Source organism: Mobula birostris, chromosome 23, assembly GCF_030028105.1.
Source record: "Mobula birostris isolate sMobBir1 chromosome 23, sMobBir1.hap1, whole genome shotgun sequence".
In the NCBI taxonomy this organism is placed as follows: Eukaryota; Metazoa; Chordata; class Chondrichthyes; order Myliobatiformes; family Myliobatidae; genus Mobula; species Mobula birostris.
Window position 1 is genome coordinate 20959438 of NC_092392.1, and position 20450 is coordinate 20979887.

Consider the following 20450-nt stretch of genomic DNA (forward strand, 5'->3'; position numbering starts at 1 on the left):
GAGACTTGAACTAGTGACCTTCAGATCATTAGACCAATGCCTTAACCACATGCCAACACACTATCTATTTAATATACATCTATATACTTAATGTAATTGATTTACTTATTTACTTAGTTTTTTCTATATTATCATTTATTACATTGTACTGCTGCTGTTAACAAATTTCACAACACATGCCGGTGACATTTTATGTTTGATGCCGATTTTGATTATTAGCTACACTCCTGTACCTAATAAAGTGGACACGGTATGATCTCTAAGAACTGTATGATCCCTGTGTTCCATCAGTTTGCAAAAAAAATATGGAGTGATCAGAGCACAATAAACTAGGACAGGGCTTACATTTGGAATGATTTCAAAGTTATATGTTCAAAATTCAAATTCAAAGATATGTCAAGACAAGAAAGAGAAAAAAAAAATCAGAAGCCCTTGTAGTTACTTTACTTGCATCATCCTTCTGCTAACCAAGTAAAATTTAGTATTCCACAATCTAGCCCACTGTGAAATCAATGGCAAAGGATTGACATAAAATAAATGTAGTTTTAAAATTTAAATCACTTTATATGTATTTCCCAGACTTTTTTGATGTAAGCTTGAACATATAAATTCTGCAGATTAAGGAGGAATTAAATTTGGGAGCACTTTTGGGGACAAAATTTATTCATCTTCAACTTTAGTACCACCTATATTGTAAACCAGACAACTACTTTACTTGTAGAAACCCATGTACTAATAAAGCAATGTTCCTAAGAAAAAAAGAACATTGTTATGAGTACTGTACTTTCAAAATAGCTTAAAGATTATATAAATAAATAATGAAATACAAATTTAACGTACTGTATTAACATGCAAGCCTCATCTCAGGATACTTTGAATCTATTTTTTAATTTAAATACTGATTGATGTTTAAAAATGATTTTCTTCTGTTATATTTACATATACAAAGTCAAACAACATAGGCAAAAACAGGGCTTTGCTTCCAGATGAGCTCAATACCTTTGACTGTCAAAATATGAACCATCACGAACTGCCAAATCCCCCAATGATCCTACGACCTCAGTCTCCGAGGCCAACATGTGAGCATCCTTCAGGAGGGTGAACCCAAAAAAAGCACCCTGCCCAGACAGGGTATCTGGTAAAATCCTAAAGAGCCGCGCTGATCAATGGCTGGGGTGTTCACTGAGATCGTGAACCTCTCGCCTCAGGAGTCTGAGACAGCCACCTGCTTCAAGCAGGCTTCAATTATACCCAAGTATAATTCAGTGCCCAAGAATGCTGTGGTCTTCCTCAACAAGTATTATTTAGTAGCACTTACATCCACAATGAAGTGCTTTGAGAACTTGGTAATGAAACGTACCAACTCCTGCCTGAGAAGTGACAGGGATTCACTCCAATGTGCCTAGTGGCACACGAGTGCACAGTAAATGCCATCTCAACGGCTCTTCACTCTACCCTGGAATATCTGTATAGAAAAGGTGCATACATCAGGATGCTCTTTATCGACTACAGCTTGGCATTCAGTACTATCAGCCCCTCAAACCTAATCAATAGCCTTCAAGACCTTGACCTTAATACCTCAACTTGTGCAATTGAATCCTCGATTTCCTCCCTTGCAGACCCCAGTCAGTTTGGATTGGCAACAACATCACCTCCACAATCTCCATCAGCACAGGCGCACCGGAAGGCTGTGTGCTTAGCCTTCTGCTCTGCTAGCTTTAGATTCACAACTGTGTGGCTAAGCACAGCTCCAATGGTATTTTGAAGGTTGTTAACAATGCTGCTGTCACTGGCCAAATCAAAGGTGGTGATGAATCAACATTTAGGAGGCAGACTGAAAATCTGGCTGAGTGGTTCCACAAAAACAACATCTCTCCCAATGTCAGCAAGACTGAGGCGCCGATTACTTCAGGAAGAGAAAACCAGAGGTCTATGAGCCAGCTCTCATTGGAGGATCAAAGATGAAGAGGGCCAGCAACTTTAAATTCCTCTGTGTTATCATTTCAGAGGATCAGGCCTGGGCCCAGCACACAAGTGCAATTACTAAGAAAGCACGGTGGCGCCTCTACTTCTTAGGAGTTTGTAAAGATTCGCACACTGATGCTACTTCCAGAGTGTGGTCCAAGATCCCGCGGGAGCTTGTGAGGCACCGCCAAGGCCGCAGGGCTGCAGCGAAGGTCAAGGCTAAAAGGAGAAACCTTCTGTCCCCGCAATCATCAAGGGAAACTTGAGGTTTTGGGAAATAAAATGGATGAGCTTAGTGCACTGAGCAAAACCCAGAGGGAACACCGGGAGTGCAGTGTTTTTGTGTTCAACCTGGTTACACGAGCATTTCAAGACCATCCGAGCAGACAGAGATGTGCATTATTATTCTGTACTTTATTATTAGTTAAGTCTGCACACTGCTAAGTGTGTTTTTAAATGTTGCTGCTGTAATGAAAGGATTTCCCACTCAGGATCAATAAAGTTTTTATTATTGATATGACATCTAAAACTTTGGCAAACTTCTATGGATGTTTGGTAGAGAGTATATTGACTGGTATGGAAACACCAATGCCCTTGAATGGAAAAATCCTCCAAAAAGTAGTGTATACAGCCCAGTCCATCACAGGGAAAGCCCTCCCCACCACTGGGGACATCTACAAAGTGTGCTGCCACAACAAGGAACATCCATCAAGGGCTTCCATTATCCAGGGCATGCTCTCATCTTGCTTCTACCATCAAGGAGGTCGTACCTGAGCTTCAGGCCCCAGATCACCAGGTTCCGGAGAAGTTATTACCCTTCAACCACCGGGCTCTTGCACCAGCATGGACAGCTTCACTCACCACATCTCTGAACTGATTTCAGAACCTACAAACTCAACTAAAAGGCCTCTACAACCCATGTTCTCAGTATTACTTATTCATTACGATTTTTGGGGTTTTTTTTTTCCTTGTATTTGCATAGTATCTTCTTTTCCACATTGGTTGTTTGTCTGACTTTCCTTGTGTGTAGTTTTTTTTTACTGATTCTACTGTATTTCTCACAAGAAAGTGAATAGTGGAGTAGTATATGGTGACATGTACGTACTTGGATATTTAATTTGAAAATTAGATTGAAGATTGTTCTCCAAGGAACTGTCATTTACTAAATGGACTGGATAGTCTCTTGTGTTGTTGTAAGAGCTTCAAGTTAGTGACGCATAGCATAGCCAACACTTTATAAAGATGCCAATATGCAAAAATTCAGCTGTGACAAGCCCGTAAGGCATGCCCATCATCAAAAGTGATGTGCAATTTCACAGAGTACATTGCTTTTCAAATATAAAAGAAAATAGATGTTAGCAATTATGTATATATTAATATTTTTATAGAACACATTTGCAAATCTCCATAGGATCTCAACAGGGTAAAAGTTAACTGCTAACTTCTAGATTCTGAATGAAGTTCTTATGCATTAATACACTTAAGAGGAAGAAGTGTATTGGCATAACAGATTTAGATTATTATGCTGTGAATTTTTATATAATAATTGAGGAGGTTTGCAAATGGTACCTGAGGGCTCACTAATGTATGGACTGATGAAAAGTAATATGTGAAGAGCTTTTTGAAAGCAGGTTCAACATGGTAAATCATGAAGTAGGTGCGTAGAAATTTGAATAGAATGAGACTGTATATATAGAATCCCTTGGAATTTTATACAACACTCTGGAATATACACCCAGTGGCCACTTCATTACGTAGCTCCTGTGTCTAATAAAGTGGCCACTGTGTGTATGTTTGTGATCTTCTATGGCTGTAGCTCATCCACTTAAAGGTTTGACGTGTTGTGCATTCAGAGATGCTCTTCCGCACACCAATGTTGTAATGCATGGTCACTTGAGTTATTACCGCCTTCCTGTCAGCTTGACCCAGCCTGGTCATCCTCCTCTGACCACTCTCATTAACAAGATGTTTTCACCCACAGAACTGCCGCTCGCTGGATGTTTTTTGTTTCTCGCACCATTCTCTGTAAACTCTAGAGACTGTTATGCATGAAAATCCTATGTGATCAGCAGTTTCTGAGATACTCAAGCCATCCCATCTGGCACCAACAATCAATCCAAAGTCAAAGTAACTTAGATCACATTTCTTCCCCATGCCGATGTTTGGTCTGAACAACAACTGAACCTCTTGGCCATGTCTGCATGCCTTTACACATTGAGTTGCTGCCAAATGATTGATTGATTAGGTATTTTCCTTCACAAGATGCACCTGAAAGTGGCCACTGTGTGTGTATTTTTGCTGTTGCTTAATAACTTAAATAACATATACTAATTTGGTTGGAAGAATGGACAAGGGACCTTCTTCATTAAAAATGCCAATTCTGTTTAAGAAGTCACGATAGTAACTAAAATCCCTTCAAATAGGAAGAAAGGCAGGGACAGAAAAGAACAAAACAAAACAGAAACTGATTAAATATCAGGGATATTTTTGGCATTAGAGCAGGAGAGAATGAAACAGTGAGGGGTTTGGAGGAAAACAGGCATATGAAGTAAGTAATAATGGAAAAGCAGATAATTTAAAAGAGCAGAGAAAGACAGAATAATGGGAGTGAAAGAATGTTAAAATAGGGGGCAGGAGGGGAAGGGGGGAGAAGAGAGTGGGGGGAGAAGAGGGTGGGTGGAGAGGCTGGGCCGAGAGGGGGAAGAAAAGCAGGAAGGATGCCAATACTTTCATATGCCCACCTACCAATGAAACACAGCCTTCTGGTGTCAGTGGCTCTTCATGTTATGAAGTTCAGTCAGTGGTAAGGAAAGCAAATGCAATGTTAGCATTCATTTTAAGAGGACTAGAACATAAAAGGATGTAATGCTGATGCTTTAAGGCGTTGGTCAGACCGCATGAGGAGTATTGAGAGCAGTTTTGGGCCCCTTATCTAAGAAAGGATGTGCTGGCAACGGACAGGATCCACAGGTGGATCCGGGGAATAGTTCTGGGAATGAAACGGTTAACAATGAGGAGCGTTTGATGGCTCTAGGCCTGTACTCACTAGAGTTTAGAAGAGTGAGGGGAATCTCATTGAAACCTATCAAATTTTGAAAGGCCCAGAGAGAGGGGACACGAAGGGGTTGTTTCCAGTAGTGTTGTTTAGGACCAGAGGGCATAGCTGCAGAGTAGAGGGGGCGTCCATTTTGAACAGATGAGGAGGGATTTCTTCAGCCAGAGGGTGATGAATCTGTGGGATTTATTGCCATAGGCAGCTGTGGAGGCCAGGTCATTGGATAATATTTAAAGTAGAGGTTGATGGTTTCTTGATATGGGTGTCAAAGGTTATGGGGAGAAAGCAGGAGAATGGGGTTGAAGGGGATAATAAATCAGCCATGATGGAATGGTAGAGCAGACTCAATGAGCCAAGTGGCCCAATTCTGTCCCTTTGTCTTTTGGTCTTATGGTTTAATCCTGTTGTAAAATACCCTGCAATGACGATATGAATTGTATTTTTTTTAAAGATGAGCTTTATTGTCGCATGTACATCAAAACATACTGCGAAATGCATCGCACCAGAGCAACCAGAGGAATCCCACGTTGTCAAGGAGAGAACACACAAACTCCTTACAGACAGCCGCAGGAATCAAACCCTGATCTTGCAGCTAGCACTGTAACAGTGTTACACTAACCGCTACCCCACTGTGCTGCCCTTTTTATAACATTTTTATATTTCTATAATTGCCTACTAGGCAAGAAATATTGCTTGGCAAACTAATCTAAAAATAATGTACACGGATTGCAACCTTCTCGTACAGGTCAAGCAATTTCCAGAAATTATTTCTTTTTATTTCAGCCTCTACCTTGAACAAATATGAATGTTGCAGTCAGAAGTTAATGCTCAGTATAAAGTGTAAAAGGTCAATTAAAAATCGTTCATTCGGCTTCTCTGTATGTGTTCTGAGGTAAATCTTTATTCTAATTGGGTACTCAACCATTTTTACGAAAGCACAGCTGCGTGGAATCCTTTGAACTGGTGCCTCATAGCAGCAGGTGTTCAAGAGGAGGAGGCTTTTGCCAGAGTCAGCTAGATTTTTTGTTAGGTTGCTTTCTCTAAGATGAGGAACAAGCACTCTTACATCACCACCCTTTACCTGCTACAGGATTTTGTTGTAAGAGGCCAAAAATGCCCCTGGTCTACAGGCAGTTTTCTGTTAATGCTTGTCCTTCCTGTTCTCCTCTCTCTTCCCTTCTGAAAGGATTTTATTTACGATCAAATTCCATGACCTTTTAAAAAAATGTAATTGGTATTGAATCAAGGGGGACTCCTGGAGTGGCATGGTATCGTAGTGGCCAGCTGCTACAGCACCAGCTGAGAGACTGGGGTTCAATTCCTGCCACTGTCTGTAAGGAGAGCTTGTACGCTTTCCCCGTGACCGCGTGGGATTCCTTTGGTTTCTGTCCGCATTCCAGAAACACACGAGTCAGGGTCAGTAAGTTGTGGGCATGCTGTATTAGAAGCAGGGGGACACTTGCGGGCTGCCCTGAGCACGGACTGTGCGCAAATGATGCATTTCGCTGTGTTCTGATGTATATGTGATAAATAGAGCTCACCTTTAATTTTACCTTTTGTCCATTCCTCAGGCAACATTAGGTTCCACAGCCAAAGAAATTCTGACCATGCAGGGAACCTTATGCTCAGCCAATGACCTGGTTAATATGGTGGATTACTGATATATTGCACAACAGCAGACCATTAAATGGTCACGTTTTGTACACCAGCTCCTTTGTCCTTTCCTAGACTTGTAACACTTACCTGTTGGAGCCTCAAGCTTGCAGCCATTTTCCTGGCACCATCCCACTGGGCGGAGTCTGCAGTCCAGATAAAATAACCACTGGTCGTGATCTTCAATATCGTTCAGTCCTTCATAACGCAGGCACAATCTCCCACCGACATTCTCTATCACACGGACAATCCAGAATTGGAAAGGGTTTTTAGCATCCTGAAGTTCAATTAGAGATTTAGGCGTAACAAGGTCCACGGTGTTCTTCCCTCTCAGCGGCTGTTTCAAATAAGAGGAAAATTGTAGAGCGCACAAACTGGAAGTCAGTACCCATTAAAACTCTCTAAATACCAGAAAACTGCATATTCTGCACGTATTTACACATTGCCATCTCTTATTTTATGTTGTACGGTTTCGCTGCATACAAATCATTTCTAACATTGAAAATGAAGACATACTCTAGCAGTAATTGAGTGCGAATGTGCGGACGGGTGAGTGAGCGAGCGAGCATGTGAGAGTGTGTTTTCCCTACATTACAATTACTCAAAGGGCAAGTTCAGAGATTCACGTTCCCTAGAGCTCATCTCTGACCATTTGTAGATGCTTACCCCTTCCAGAAGATTGGCAGGAGCTGTCCTTGCACCAGTCAAATCCCGAATAAGAAATTCTGTCCAGTCTCCATATTTCTCACAAATTGCTGTAAAACAGGAAAAGTACATTGGTGAACCACACAATCATCCCCCTTTGGGAACACAGGAACACAACGAGGAGCAGAATTTGGCTACGTGGCCCTTTGAGCTTTCTTTGTCATTTATCAAGATCTTGGCTGATCTACCCAAGCATGTGAAAACCGGATTTTCGCTTAGTATCCAGTAATCTATCAAGTTCTGTTTCGAATGAGCAGAATGAGCCTCTAAAACTCTCTAGGATGAAGAATTCCAAACATCCACCACCCTGCAAGCAAGGAAATTTCTCCCCTTCTCACGAGGTGGAGCTACTTTAACCAAGAGGGTAGCAAACCTGTGGAATTCATTGCCACAGACTGGCGTGGAGGCCAAGTCATTGAGCAGAGTTAAAAAGGAGGCTCATGATTAGTAAAAGAGTGTCAATGGTTACAGGGAGAAGGCAGGAGAATGGGATTGAGGGAGATAGTAAATCAGTCATGATTGCTCAGACAAGATGGGCTGAATGGCCTAACTCTGCTTCTATATCTTATGGTTTCATTTCATTTGAAAACCCTTATTTGAATCTGGACCTTTGGCTTTTGACTCCTCGGATTGGGATAATATCCTCCCTGCTGGCTCCCTTCACGCTATAAGAATTTTGATAATTTCAACATTATAACTACCTGCTCTTCTTAACTCTACAGAAGGCAGTCCATTTTCCTGGCACTGACCCAATGATTGAAACCCAGTCTAGATAAAGGAATCAATAGTCCATTCAATCCTTCACGGCAAAACAATCTTCCACTGTCATTCTCCAACACACAAACTGACTGGTGTTGAAAAGGGTTTTTAGCTCAAGGTCTACCGTGTTCTTCCCTCTTACATACAGCTTCCAATAGTTAAGTGTGGGTATATTAAACAGTAGGAAAGAATACATTTGGCTGGTTTTAGTGTTAACTGATCAGAAAACAGCACAATTCATTTTAATATGACAGATCATCCAAACCCAAGTACAGTAATTACACAGCAGACAATAAAATGCCCTATCTCAATGATGAAACAATCTTTAAATAATAATAACCCTCCCTAGATATTCTATTAAGCATATTCACGTGGAAGCCTCCAAGATAAATTTTGAACCAGGTAGCAACAATTCCAGCATTTTTGCCAAATGCTAATAAATTACTTATTTAGTCTCAAAGATTATCACAGCACCTTGGCAGAGCACAAGATAGAATGCAAAAACTTTAGGCTTCCTGCAGTATATTATTTTTCCATACAATGTATTTTTCAAAAATCATCTCAAAATTTAATTTTTGCACACTGTTCATAAATGAACTCTCTCAATTAATCAGAAAACTTTCCCCTGTCCAAGCACAGAAATAGTGTGCCTTAATATGATTACTGCTACTGTGCTTAACTCAAAGGGTGTATAAAGTCCAAAATACAGTAACAATATGATTATTGTTATTGTGCTTAACTGGAGTGTAAAACCAATAAACAGTGCACTGAAATCAGGCAGATAAAAGCATAAGATCACTCTTACTCAAAAATGTTAGATATGATTTGATGGAGAGGAAAAAAATTAGAAAAGTAGTAATGAAAGTTTGGAATCTAGCTGTTTTATTGCAGTCAAAAAGATATGGTAATAATAACTTATTACTTCATTTTAACAAGTTTATTCTAACAAAGTATTCTACTTTTCTATAAAGATGTTGCTAGGAGCTGAGAAACTGAGTTATAGGGAGAGATTAAATAAATTGGACTTTATTCCCAAGCGCGTAGGAAAATGAGGGGAGATTTGATTGAGATGTACAAAATTTATGAAGGGTATAGATAGGATAAATTCAAGCAGGCTTTTCCCACCATGGTTGGGTGAGACTACTACTACAGGTCATAGGTTAAGGGTGAAAGGTGAAATGTTTAAGGGGAATGAGGGGGAACGTCATTCAGAGGGTGGTGAGAGTATGGAACCAGCTGCGGGTGGAAGAGGTGGATTCGGATTTGATTTCGACATTTAAGAGCAATTTTGGATAGGTACACGGATGGGAATGGTACAAAGGGCTATGGTCCGGGTGTGGGTCAATGGGCCTGTTTTTTTTTGCTGTAGTGTTCTATGCCTATTATATTTCCAATTTCAATGCACTCATCTATTCAGATGTCCCCCTGACCAACAATCACACTTTAAGGACTCTTATCTTGTTATTTTATGCTCTCATTATTTATTGCTATTTATTTATATTTACATTTGCGCAGTTTGTTGTCTTCTAGGCTCTTGTTCTTTCATTGACCCAGTTTACAGTTACTATTCAATAGCTTTGCTAAGTATTTCTGCAGGAAAAAGAATCTCGGGGTTGGATGTGGTGACATGCATGTACTCTGATAATAAATTTTACTTTGAACCTTGAAATTCATGGAAACAGAACAAAGTACTTTTAGTTTTGCTTCAGCAACATTGTGAAACCTTCATGAAAAGTAAAAGTGACCTAGGAGAAAATGTGCAGAAACTGTTTCAAAAATATTTTAAAACAGTAAGTTGACCCCTACATCATGTCATTAAAAAGAAACCCCATAACTATCACGTTGGGTGCTTGCCAGAGTCTGAATGAAGGATGATGGCATATTGTATAAAATCATTTTACAGCTCAGTGGTCATGAAGCATCTTAAAATTAGTAAATGAGTGGAAAATTGTAATATACTGAAAATATTGTGTAAACAAAAGTACAAAATGTGGACAACTGGAACACAAGGATTTTAACGTTTAACTTAATATTTCAAAAGAAAGATCATTGAACTCTCTCAGTTTGCAGGTCACTAGTGACTTCAGTTTGTGTGGCTTGTGTGAGTCTGTACAAGACAACAGTACTTGCAGTAGCCTGAAGTTCATCGTGAGATATTCTGTCAGGTGAAATTTCTCCATGCTGGGGAAAGATTTGATTTCAACACTGAGAAGTTTGGTAAGGTACATGGACGGGAGGAGTATGGAGGGCTGTGGACCAGGTGCAGGTAGATGGGACTAAGCAGCATAGCTTGACATGGACTAGGTACAACAAAGGGCCTGTTTCTGAGCTGTGGTGTTCTACGACTCCATGAATCTCAAACTTGGAAGATACCTGTCAAGGCCTCTTCTGCCAGAGTCTGCTTGGGTCTTCTCTTTGCACATAGAAAATCCGTCTTTGCACATTTCTAAGCCATTTCCCCCTGTGTTTTTCTCTTTGCACATTTCTAAGCCATTTCCCCCTGTGTTTGTTTGTTTGTTTGTTTTCTCTCTCTCTCTCTCTCTCACACACACATTGTTACTGTTTGGCTAACGTGAGGAGCATGCACATAAAATCTAGCACTCTACTGTGACTATTGCCCAGCCAAGCATCAACAGCTGTGTCCAATTGTGGCAGGTCCCAATAAAAATCATTCAGAGTCAGGTTTAGTGCTTGCTGCTGGGTGTAAATCACCTTAACAACATTAAATTGTGGACTTTGGCCAAGTTCACAATTTTGGGCTTCAGTGGCAAATGCAGCTATCCTCTAGTTCAACAGAAGCAGTCACAAAGCAATTGCTGCACATCTGATTCCAGAAGAATCTAATTCATTATCACTGAGATGACGTGATATTTGTTGGTTTACAGCAGTACAGTGAAAAGACATACAACTACTATGAATTACTAAAAGAAATAAATGGTGTTAATAAAAAAAAGGAATAATGAGGTAGTGTTTATGGATTCATGGAGGGCTCAGATATCTGATGTAAGAGGGCAAAGAGCTGTTTCTGAATTATTAAGAGTGGATGCTCAGGGCCAACGATTTAAAACAAAAGCAAAAAAATCAACCTGTTCACCTTTTCTACCCATCACCTCCCAGTTTCTTACTTGACTCCCCCTTCCCCACTCTCCCACATCTTCCTACCTGTCCTCTACCGGCTTGTACTCTGCCCACTGCCCATCTTATTCTGACTTCAACCCCCTTTCTTTCCCGTCCTGATGAAGGGTCTCAGCTCGAAACGTCGACTGTTTATTCCCCTCCATAGGTGGTGCCTGACTTGCTCAATTCCTCCAGCATTTTGTGTTTGTTGCCCAACCAAACCTAAAACACTGATCATGGTAAGTAGCATCCTTGCAAAACTTACAACTCCAACCGTAACCAAAACTGCATACAAATTTGAAGGAAGTACTTCAGTGCAGTCTACTTCCACTAAATTTAGGTTAAACTGGAACTAGAGGTTCAAAGTTCAAAGTAAAATTTATTATCAGAGTACATACATGTCACCACATACAACCCTGCGGGCCAATCTTATCATACCCATAGAACAGTAAGTGTATACTATAAACGTCACGAACTAGTAACTGTAAACTGTGCAAATGCAGATATAAATAAATAGCAATAAATAATGAGCATGAAATGTCAATAGAACAAAGTCTTTAAATGAGTGTAGCTATTCCCTTTTGTTCAGGAGCCTGATGGTTGAGGGGTAGTAACTGTTCTTGAACCTGGTGGTGCAAGTCCTGAGGCACCTGTACCTTCTACCTGATAGCAGCAGTGAGAAAAGAGCATGGCCTGGGTGGTGAGGATCTTTGATGATGGATGCTGCTTTTCTGCAGTAACTTTTCATGTAGATGTGCTCAATGGTTGAGAGAGTTTTACCCATGATGTACTGGCCGAATTCACCAACTTTTGTCGGATTTTCCACCCAAAGGCATTGGTGTTCCCACACCAGGCTGTAATTCAGCCAGTCAGTACACTTTCCACCACACAGACGTTTGCCAAGGTTTTCGATGACATGCCAAACCTCCGCAGAATCCTGAGGAAGTAGGGGCACTGTTGTGCTTTCTTCACAATAATTATACAATGGGTCCAGGACAGGTCCTCTGAGATAGTGACACCCAGGAATTTAAAGGTACTGACCGTTTCCATCTCTGATCCACTCATGGACCTCTGGTTTCCCTCTCCTGAAGTCTACAATCAGTTCCTCGGTCTTATTGACATTGAGTGAGAGGTTGTTGTTATTACACCACTCAGCCAAGTTTTCAATCTCGCTCTTGTATGCTGATTCAGGTACAGCCCACAACAGTCACGTCATCAGCAAACTTGTATATAAATGTTGGAGCTGTACTTAGCCACACAGTCATAGGTGTAAAGCGAGTAGAGCAGGGGGCCAATTATATATCCCAGCAGTGCTACTGCACTGATGGAGATTGTGGAGGAGATGTTTCTGCCAAATAGAACTGACTGGGGTCAACAAGTGAGAAAATCCAGGATCCAATTGCACAAGGGGGTGTTGAAGCCCAGGTCTTGGAGTTTACTAATCAGTTTTGAGGGGATGATGGTGTTAAATACTGAGCTGCAATTGAAAAAGAGCATCCTGAAGTATGCATCTTTGCTGTCCAGATATTCCAGGGTTGTGTGAAGAGCCAGAGAGAAAGCAACTACTGTAGACCTGTTGCTTGGGTAGGAGAATTGAAGTGGATCACCATTCAGACAGGAGTTGATATGCTTCAGCACCAGCCTCTCAAACACTTCTTCACTGTGGACCTAAGTGCCACTGGGCGATAGTCATTGAGGCCGGTGGGTACCACACACTGCCAGAGCGAGAGGTTGAACACACCAGCCAGTTGGTCAGCGCAGGTCTTCAGTACTCGGTCAGGTACTCCATTGGATTGGATGCTTTCCTTGGATTCACTCTCTTGACAGCAGCCCACACGTCATCTACAGATACCGAGACCAATGGATCATCGGGAGGCATAGTGGTGCACAATGGATCCTCCCTATTCTGTTGGTCAACGCGAGCAAAGAAGACATTAAGCTCATCTGGACGCGAATGTCTGCTGTCCTCTATGTCGCAAGATTTAGTTTTGTAGGAGGTTATCGCATTTAAACCTTGTCACAGCTGTTGAGCATCCCTCTCCGATTCCAGTCTACTCTGGAGTCTTCACTTCGCCTGAGAGATGGCTTTCCAGAGATCATACCTGCACCTCTTGTAGCATTCTTGATCTCCAAATCTGAATGCCTCTGATCTGGCTCTCAGCAGGTTCCAGATTTCATTGTTCATCCAGGGCTTCTGACTGGGGAAAACCCTGAATGATTTCGTGGGGATACGCTATCAGGGGGCACCTGACAGAGGTCTACAGATCATGAGGTGCATAGATAAGGTGAAAGCATATAGTCTTTATCTTAGGGAAGGGGCACTAAAAACAAGAGTACAAGTTTCAGATCAAAGGGCAGAGATTTGAAAGGAACAGTAGGTGCAGCCCCTTCGTACAAAGGGTGGTGCACATTTGTAATGAGCTGCCAGAAATAGCAGTTGGGGCGGGCACATTAGCAATGTTTAAACGCTTTTTAGGCAAGAGCCATGGACAGGAGAGGTTTGGAGGGCTACGGGCCAAATACGGGCAGATGAGACTAGCTCACTAGGCAATACAGTCAGTATGGATGAGTTGGACCAAAAGGCCTGTTTCCATGTTGTATGACTCTTTAACTAATACGTCCCTAATATTGCCAAGTTATAGTTTAGCTAATTTCACTTCCATGACTTCACTTTCAGAACTTAAAAGAAACATAAAGCTAACAACAGGAATTCTGCAGATGCTAGAAATTCAAGCAACACACATAAAAGTTGCTGGTGAACACAGCAGGCCAGGCAGCATCTCTAGGAAGACGTACAGTCGACGTTTCAGGCCGAGACCCTTCATCAGGACTCAAAACATAAAGCTACTTCTGATCTAATACAAATGCAATAAATTCTATCAGGATCAAGTGCTGAAACTGCAAAAATTCTGACTGAAACTAGATTGAACAAACCTTACTTATAGCACTCAAAGCAGATTAACAGTAGACATATTCCAATACGCAAGAGATTCTGCAGATGCTGGAAATCCAAGCAACACACACAAAATGCTGGATGAACTCAGCAGGCCAGGCAGCATCTATGGAAAAGAGTAAACAGTCCATGTTTCAGGCTGAGACCCTTCATCAGGACTAGAAAGGAAGGGAAAGTCACTCTTCTACTCATCCTTTCCAGTCCCAATAAATGGTCTTGGCCCAAAACATCGACTGTTTACTCTTTTCCATAGATGCAGCCTGGTCTGCTAACTTCCTCCAGTATTTTGTGTGTGTTGCGAGAGGTTCAGTTGTTGCTCAGACCAGACATCAGAATGGGGAAGAAGAGTGATCTCGCCGACTTTGACCATGGAGTGACTGCTGGTGCCAGACTGGTTGGATTGAATATCTCAGAAACTGTTGCACTCCTGAGATTTTCACACACAACAGTCTCTAGAGTTTATGGAGAATGGTGTGAAGAACAAAAAAAATTCCAACAAGGGGCATTTCTGTGGGCATAAATGCCTTGTTAATGAGAGAGGTCAGAGGAGACTGGTTCAAGATGACAGAAAGGCAACAGTAACTCAGATAATCATGAATTACAATAGTGTGACGAAGAGTATCTCTAAGCACACACGTCAAACCTTGAAGTGGATGGGCTACAGCAGTACAACGCCACACCAGATTCCACTCCTGCATCTAATAAAGTGGTCACTCAGTGTAAGTGTGGTTGTTTTACAGTGTCCAGTCATTGCAGCATTACCAAAATAATTCACCATTCATGTTATTGCTGCAAAAAGACAACCTGTCTAGTGTTTGGGGAGCATATATTCATGAGGGAACATGGAAGGCGCATTTTCAACTTATGTCTTCAAAAACCCTATACTAACATAAAGCTTTAACATAAATGGCATGAACATAGAGTCCTGACGAAGGGTCTTGGCCCCAAACGTTGACTGTACCTCTTCCTATAGACGCTGTCTGGCCTGCTGCGTTCACCAGCAATTTTTATGCGTGTTGCTTGAAATTCCAGCATCTGCAGATTTCCTCGTATTAACACAGAGTTCTCTAAATTCCACTAATTTCTCCCCTCCACATTCAATTCCCTACTCTGCCCCCCCTCTCCTCACCGGCTTATCACCTCTCCCTGGTGTCCCTCTTCCTTCCCTTCCTCCCATGGTCCATTCTCCTCTCTTTACCTTTTCCACCTATCACCTTCCAGCTTCTTGCTTCATTCCCCATCCCCCACCCACATGGTTCCACCCATCACCTTCGAGCTTATTCTCCTTCCCCTCCCCCAACCGTACCTGGGCATCTTCCACCCTTCCTCTCCAGTCTTGTTGAAGAGTCTCAGCTTGGAATGTTGACCCTTTATTCCTCTCCATTGATGCTGCCTGACCTGCCGAGTTCCTCCAGCATTTTGTGTGGGCTGCTCTGCAGAATCTCTCGTGTTTATAACATCGTGCATTGTTATGTGCTTTCACTTCCCTATTTACAACTTAACACGTTGTAAATGTTCTCAGCTTTTTATCAAGTTTTGAAGCTGCCTAGACAAGCAACACTAAACAAGGGATTTATGGCCTCACATACAGAATGGAATTCGAAACTAGTAAGATTTTCTGAAGTTTTTTTTTAAAACGCAGGTAGAGTTCAGCGGTAGTATCGTGTCACACTTCTTGACGCAATACCTCAGAAAGGGTATCAAGTTACAGAAATCAGAGGATATTACAGGAAAATACAGGCCCTTCGGCCCACGATGTTGTGCCAATCACTCAACCAACTCCAAAATCAATCTAACCCTTCCCTCCTACTGAACCTCCCTATCTTTTTGCATCCATGTGCCAATCCCAGGGTTCCTTCAATGCCCCCTAATGCATCTGTGTCTGCCACCACCTCTGGTAAGTCATTCCATACATCCACCAGTCTTTATGTAAAGAACTTACCCCCCTCCAATCAGCTTTAAATTTTTTCCATTTGGAGTCTTTGAAAAAGGTGCAGGGGAGATTTGCTTTAATGTTATTAGGCTTGAGAGACAGCAGTCAAAAAATTATAGAAGCTTGGTTTATTCTCTTCATGCAAAGAGAATAAGAAATGAGTGGCACTGTAGTGTAGTAGTATAGGGTGGCACAGTGGTGTAGTGGTTGGCACAATGCCAGTGACCTGCATTCAATTCCCATCATTATCTGTTAGGAGTTCGTACATTCTCCCCATGAATATGTGGATTTTCTCAGGGTGCTCTGGTTTCCTCCCACAGTCCAGAGATGTTCTGGTTGGTAGGTTAATTGGGCATTGTAAATTGTCCCGTGATTAGGTTGAGGTTGAATCGGGGTTGCTGGGTGGCGTGGCTCGAAGCCCATTCTGCACTGTATCTCAATATAAAATAGCTTCAATAGTGGTGTTCAAAAGCTTGATGGGAAAATATGACAAAAATGTTTCCACTGGTAGGATAGTCATAAATACTTTAAATATTAGATAAAAGCAGAAGATGACAGATTTAAACTACTTCAGTTATTCATAATGTACTCTCTAAACGTTTAGCATGAGCAAATTTCAAAAAGGGAAAGAGATCTGTCCTTAAATATGTAAATCTGGCTGTGCTATGGGAAAGATGATGGCTAATTGGCAAGTATTTTCCCCCCCCAAGAGCCACCACTGACATTATCCTATCAGATGGCCTCCAAGATCCATGATTGTTTGTTGTCATTCTTCAGTACATAAGTGTAAAGGAGAATGAAATGATTGTTACTGCGGATCTGATGCAGCATAAAAAAACACAATAAGTATAAAGAACACAATAAATATAAATATAAAGCAATCATATAAAACAGAATGTACAAGTAACTGTTATATACTGTACAGACACGGATTGTATGTGTAGGTTTCCTCAGATAAAATAAGTGAGGCATTTTATGTTTAACGAAATCGATAACACATTTTATTGAACTCCAAAACCAACACAAAAGTGTGCTAAAAATCCTTTAACTAAAAACATCATCATTTCAGACCAGCTTCTTAAAGCGAAACCCCAAACCCATGTCTGTGGTTGTGAATTATGTACATTTCTCCCAATTATGTTACCCTACATATCATCATAAAGTGACATCTGATGTGTATGTAGTGGTGGTGGGGATCGGTGGGGGGGGGGGGTGTGGGTTCATGACAGGAGGTGCTGATCAGCCTGACTGCTTTGGGGAAGTGACTGTTTTTGAGTCTAGTGGTCCTGGCTCGGACGCTGTGTAGCCTCTTCCCTGATGGGAGTGGAACAAAGTCCATAAGCAGGGGTGGGTGGGACCCTTCATGATATTGCTGAGTTTTTTTTCCCCTGGCACCTGTTTGCATGCAGTATGTGTGTCCTTGATGGCAGGTGGGCCGGTGCCAGAGATACACTGGTCAGTTTTAATTACCGGTGTCGAGCCTCCCTATCTGCCGCGGTGCAGTTTCCCGACCACAGTATGACGCAGCATGTGAGGATGCTCTCCACTGTGCATCTGTAGAAGATCATGAGGATTAGTGTGCAGACAGCAGCTCTCTTCATCTTTAGTAGTACTATCATCTATACTTGGTTTGGTTGCAAGAGAAACAAAGATATAACATTATCTTATGGACAATGCTGATGTGAAAAAAAATCCATTCATCTAACCTTTGTCGGAAAGCACATGGTAACCCTGCTTGCAAATGCGCTTACAGAATTCTTCATGTATCTATTACCCAGTTGATAGGATTTGACTCCTTGTGCCAGAACTGAGGTTTAGTCCATCCCTTCAAAGATTTCCAGAGATTTTACGATGGGCTGAGTCACACACACGTCTCCGGTTTCTGGTCCTACAGAAATCGAAGTTCTGCAGATGTTCATTCTGTGGCTCTTCCACCTGCCAAGACAGGTTTCACTTCATAGTAGCCAGTCACAGTCTGAGGTCATACCCACTCTGTGATGACTTCTGTCAGCTCGGCATTGTGCCATTACACTCAGTGGCCACTTTATCAGCTAACTCCTCTATGGTCAAAGTCACTGACATTACTTTTCTTCCCCGTTCTGACGTCTGGTCTGAACAACAACTAGAAACACCAACAGATTCAACAGCAAGTCTAGCAACAGTTCAGTGGGTCAGAAGTGCCGGCTTTCGACCTCCCGTACACTTCTGGCTTCCACATGGCAAAGTTCAAGTTCAGGTATGGATGCCAAAAACAAGCTGAATATCAGATGACACCACCTTTGGAACTTGCATACGCAGAGGACCCTGACCTGGGCTATCACTGCACTCAACAGCTCAAGTTTATTCTATGGCTTAATGCCTGGTCAATGAAACTGAGAGACTGCAACACTCCTCATCTTAAATATAGGTTTTGTAACACTGTACGTTTAAAAACTATTATTCACAAGTAATAAAAGCAATTAGTAACACTCAATGATACTTACTGAATGCATCATGCATGGCTAAAAGACAAAATGCAATTTTATCCAATCACATGAAAGAGCAGAGTGCTGTACTCATCTGTACTGATTGTCTAGATTGCTTTGGTTCATTAATTATCATTTGATTTGATTTTCAATTATTTAATTTCCTTTTGAATTTTATATCCTAATGAATCTTCTTCAAGCACTCTTTAACTTGCTTTGTAATGTATACAATCAATTCCATTTAATTGGAACACATTGGGACCAGTACATTTTGCCCCAGTTAAGCAGCTGCCCCAATTAGCCAAAGTTTTATAGAAATAGTTAAAAAGGTATAAAAGACAAACTGCTATTTAACCGAGCAACAATTTATGTACTTAAGTGAAATACAGAACAAATTTGAACACTATCAGGCTGGTGGTGTCCGTCGTATCTGACGATGATGGGAAACCTATACGGTGAAGTTTTTAAAGTGGAAAAGCCGTTGCCCTAAGGAGCTCCACTCTCTCGACCTCAGAAGTCTAGGTCCAGTGGTAAAAGTAGTCGTCACAATTGGCTTCTTCCTTGCTTGCAGTGAATGACCAAGACTTCTTCTGAGCTTCGTCATGCTCTTCGCTCTCCATAGAGCATTGCAGAACCCCCTTCCTGGCCTTTAGATCTCATTATTGATCTCATCCAACCAGTCCGCCAGTCGACTTTGCATGCTAGGACAGGCTTGTCCTCATCTCACCAGGGCACCAGACCCGCTGATTACCCTCACTTAATATAGCCCACCTGTCAAAGCAGTGCACTGGGATGTGGCCACTGTCATATGCACACAGCTACTTAGAGACACAGATGAGAGCTGAGAGTCCAGTGCAGCCCAAAGGTTAGTGATCTGCCCCAGTACCAATACCACTACATTACTATGAAACTGTGTGACATTCAAGATGATTGTTAATACCTTCAAATTCTTCGTAGTTTCTAACTTGTTGAAGTAGTGTAATTGTTTTATTTTCACTCTCGGCTGTTTCTGCCATCTCCAAGCCTGAATGCTTGAAACCACAACGTGCAAAGCACATTACTGCTTATTTCTCACCAACTATCAGTGACAAAAATCACTGTTTTTTGAATACAAACACACACAACTGACACTACTTAAGAAGTGTTTGCTCTAAGTACGGTGCTGTGTCTAATGCCCACATATATGCATGCGATTGACACTAGTTAGAAGCTGTTCGGCAGAAGTCCCCTGTCTCAATTAAGCAGAATAGTGTCCCAAATAAACAAAGGTAATCCCAGCTATTTTTGATTAGTTTTTGTTGTTTAAGAGTTGTCCCAAATAAGCAAGACCGCCCTGACTGTCCGATAACTCAATTTTCTGGAATTCACTGTATTACTAAATCATTGCTGAATAAAAATTCTCCTCAGAACTTCAAGCAACACACATCAAAGTTGCTGGTGAACACAGCAGGCCAGGCAGCATCTCTAGGAAGAGGTACAGTCGACGTTTCAGGCCGAGACTCTTCGTCAGGACTAACTGAAGGAAGAATTAGTAAGAGATTTGAAAGTGGGAGGGGGAGGGGGAGGGGGAGATCCAAAATGATAGGATAAGACAGGAGGGGGAGGGATGGAGTCAAGAGCTGGACAGGTGATTGGCAAAGGGGATATGAGAGGATCATGGGACAGGAGGCCCGGGGAGAAAGACAAGGGGGGGGAAACCCAGAGGATGGGCAAGGAGTATAGTCAGAGGGACAGAGGGAGAAAAAGCAGAGTGAGAGAAAGAATGTGTGTATAAAAATAAATAACGGATGGGGTACGAGGGGGAGGTGGGGCATTAGTGGAAGTTAGAGAAGTCAATGTTCATGC

The 20450-nt window shown here is 41.8% G+C and overlaps 1 protein-coding gene across 4 annotated transcripts in view; it reads right to left on the reverse strand.

The window, feature by feature from the left end:
* Positions 1 to 20450, reverse strand: part of sfmbt2 (Scm like with four mbt domains 2) — a 226443-nt gene that overhangs the window by 128427 nt on the left and 77566 nt on the right. For all 4 annotated transcript variants that reach the window (XM_072241179.1, XM_072241180.1, XM_072241177.1 and 1 more), the window contains exons 5-6: positions 7340 to 7428; positions 6764 to 7010 (exon numbers count right to left, since the gene is read on the reverse strand). In XM_072241179.1, coding sequence (XP_072097280.1) covers positions 6764 to 7010; positions 7340 to 7428 — 336 coding nt within the window. The remainder of the gene's footprint in view (positions 1 to 6763; positions 7011 to 7339; positions 7429 to 20450) is intronic.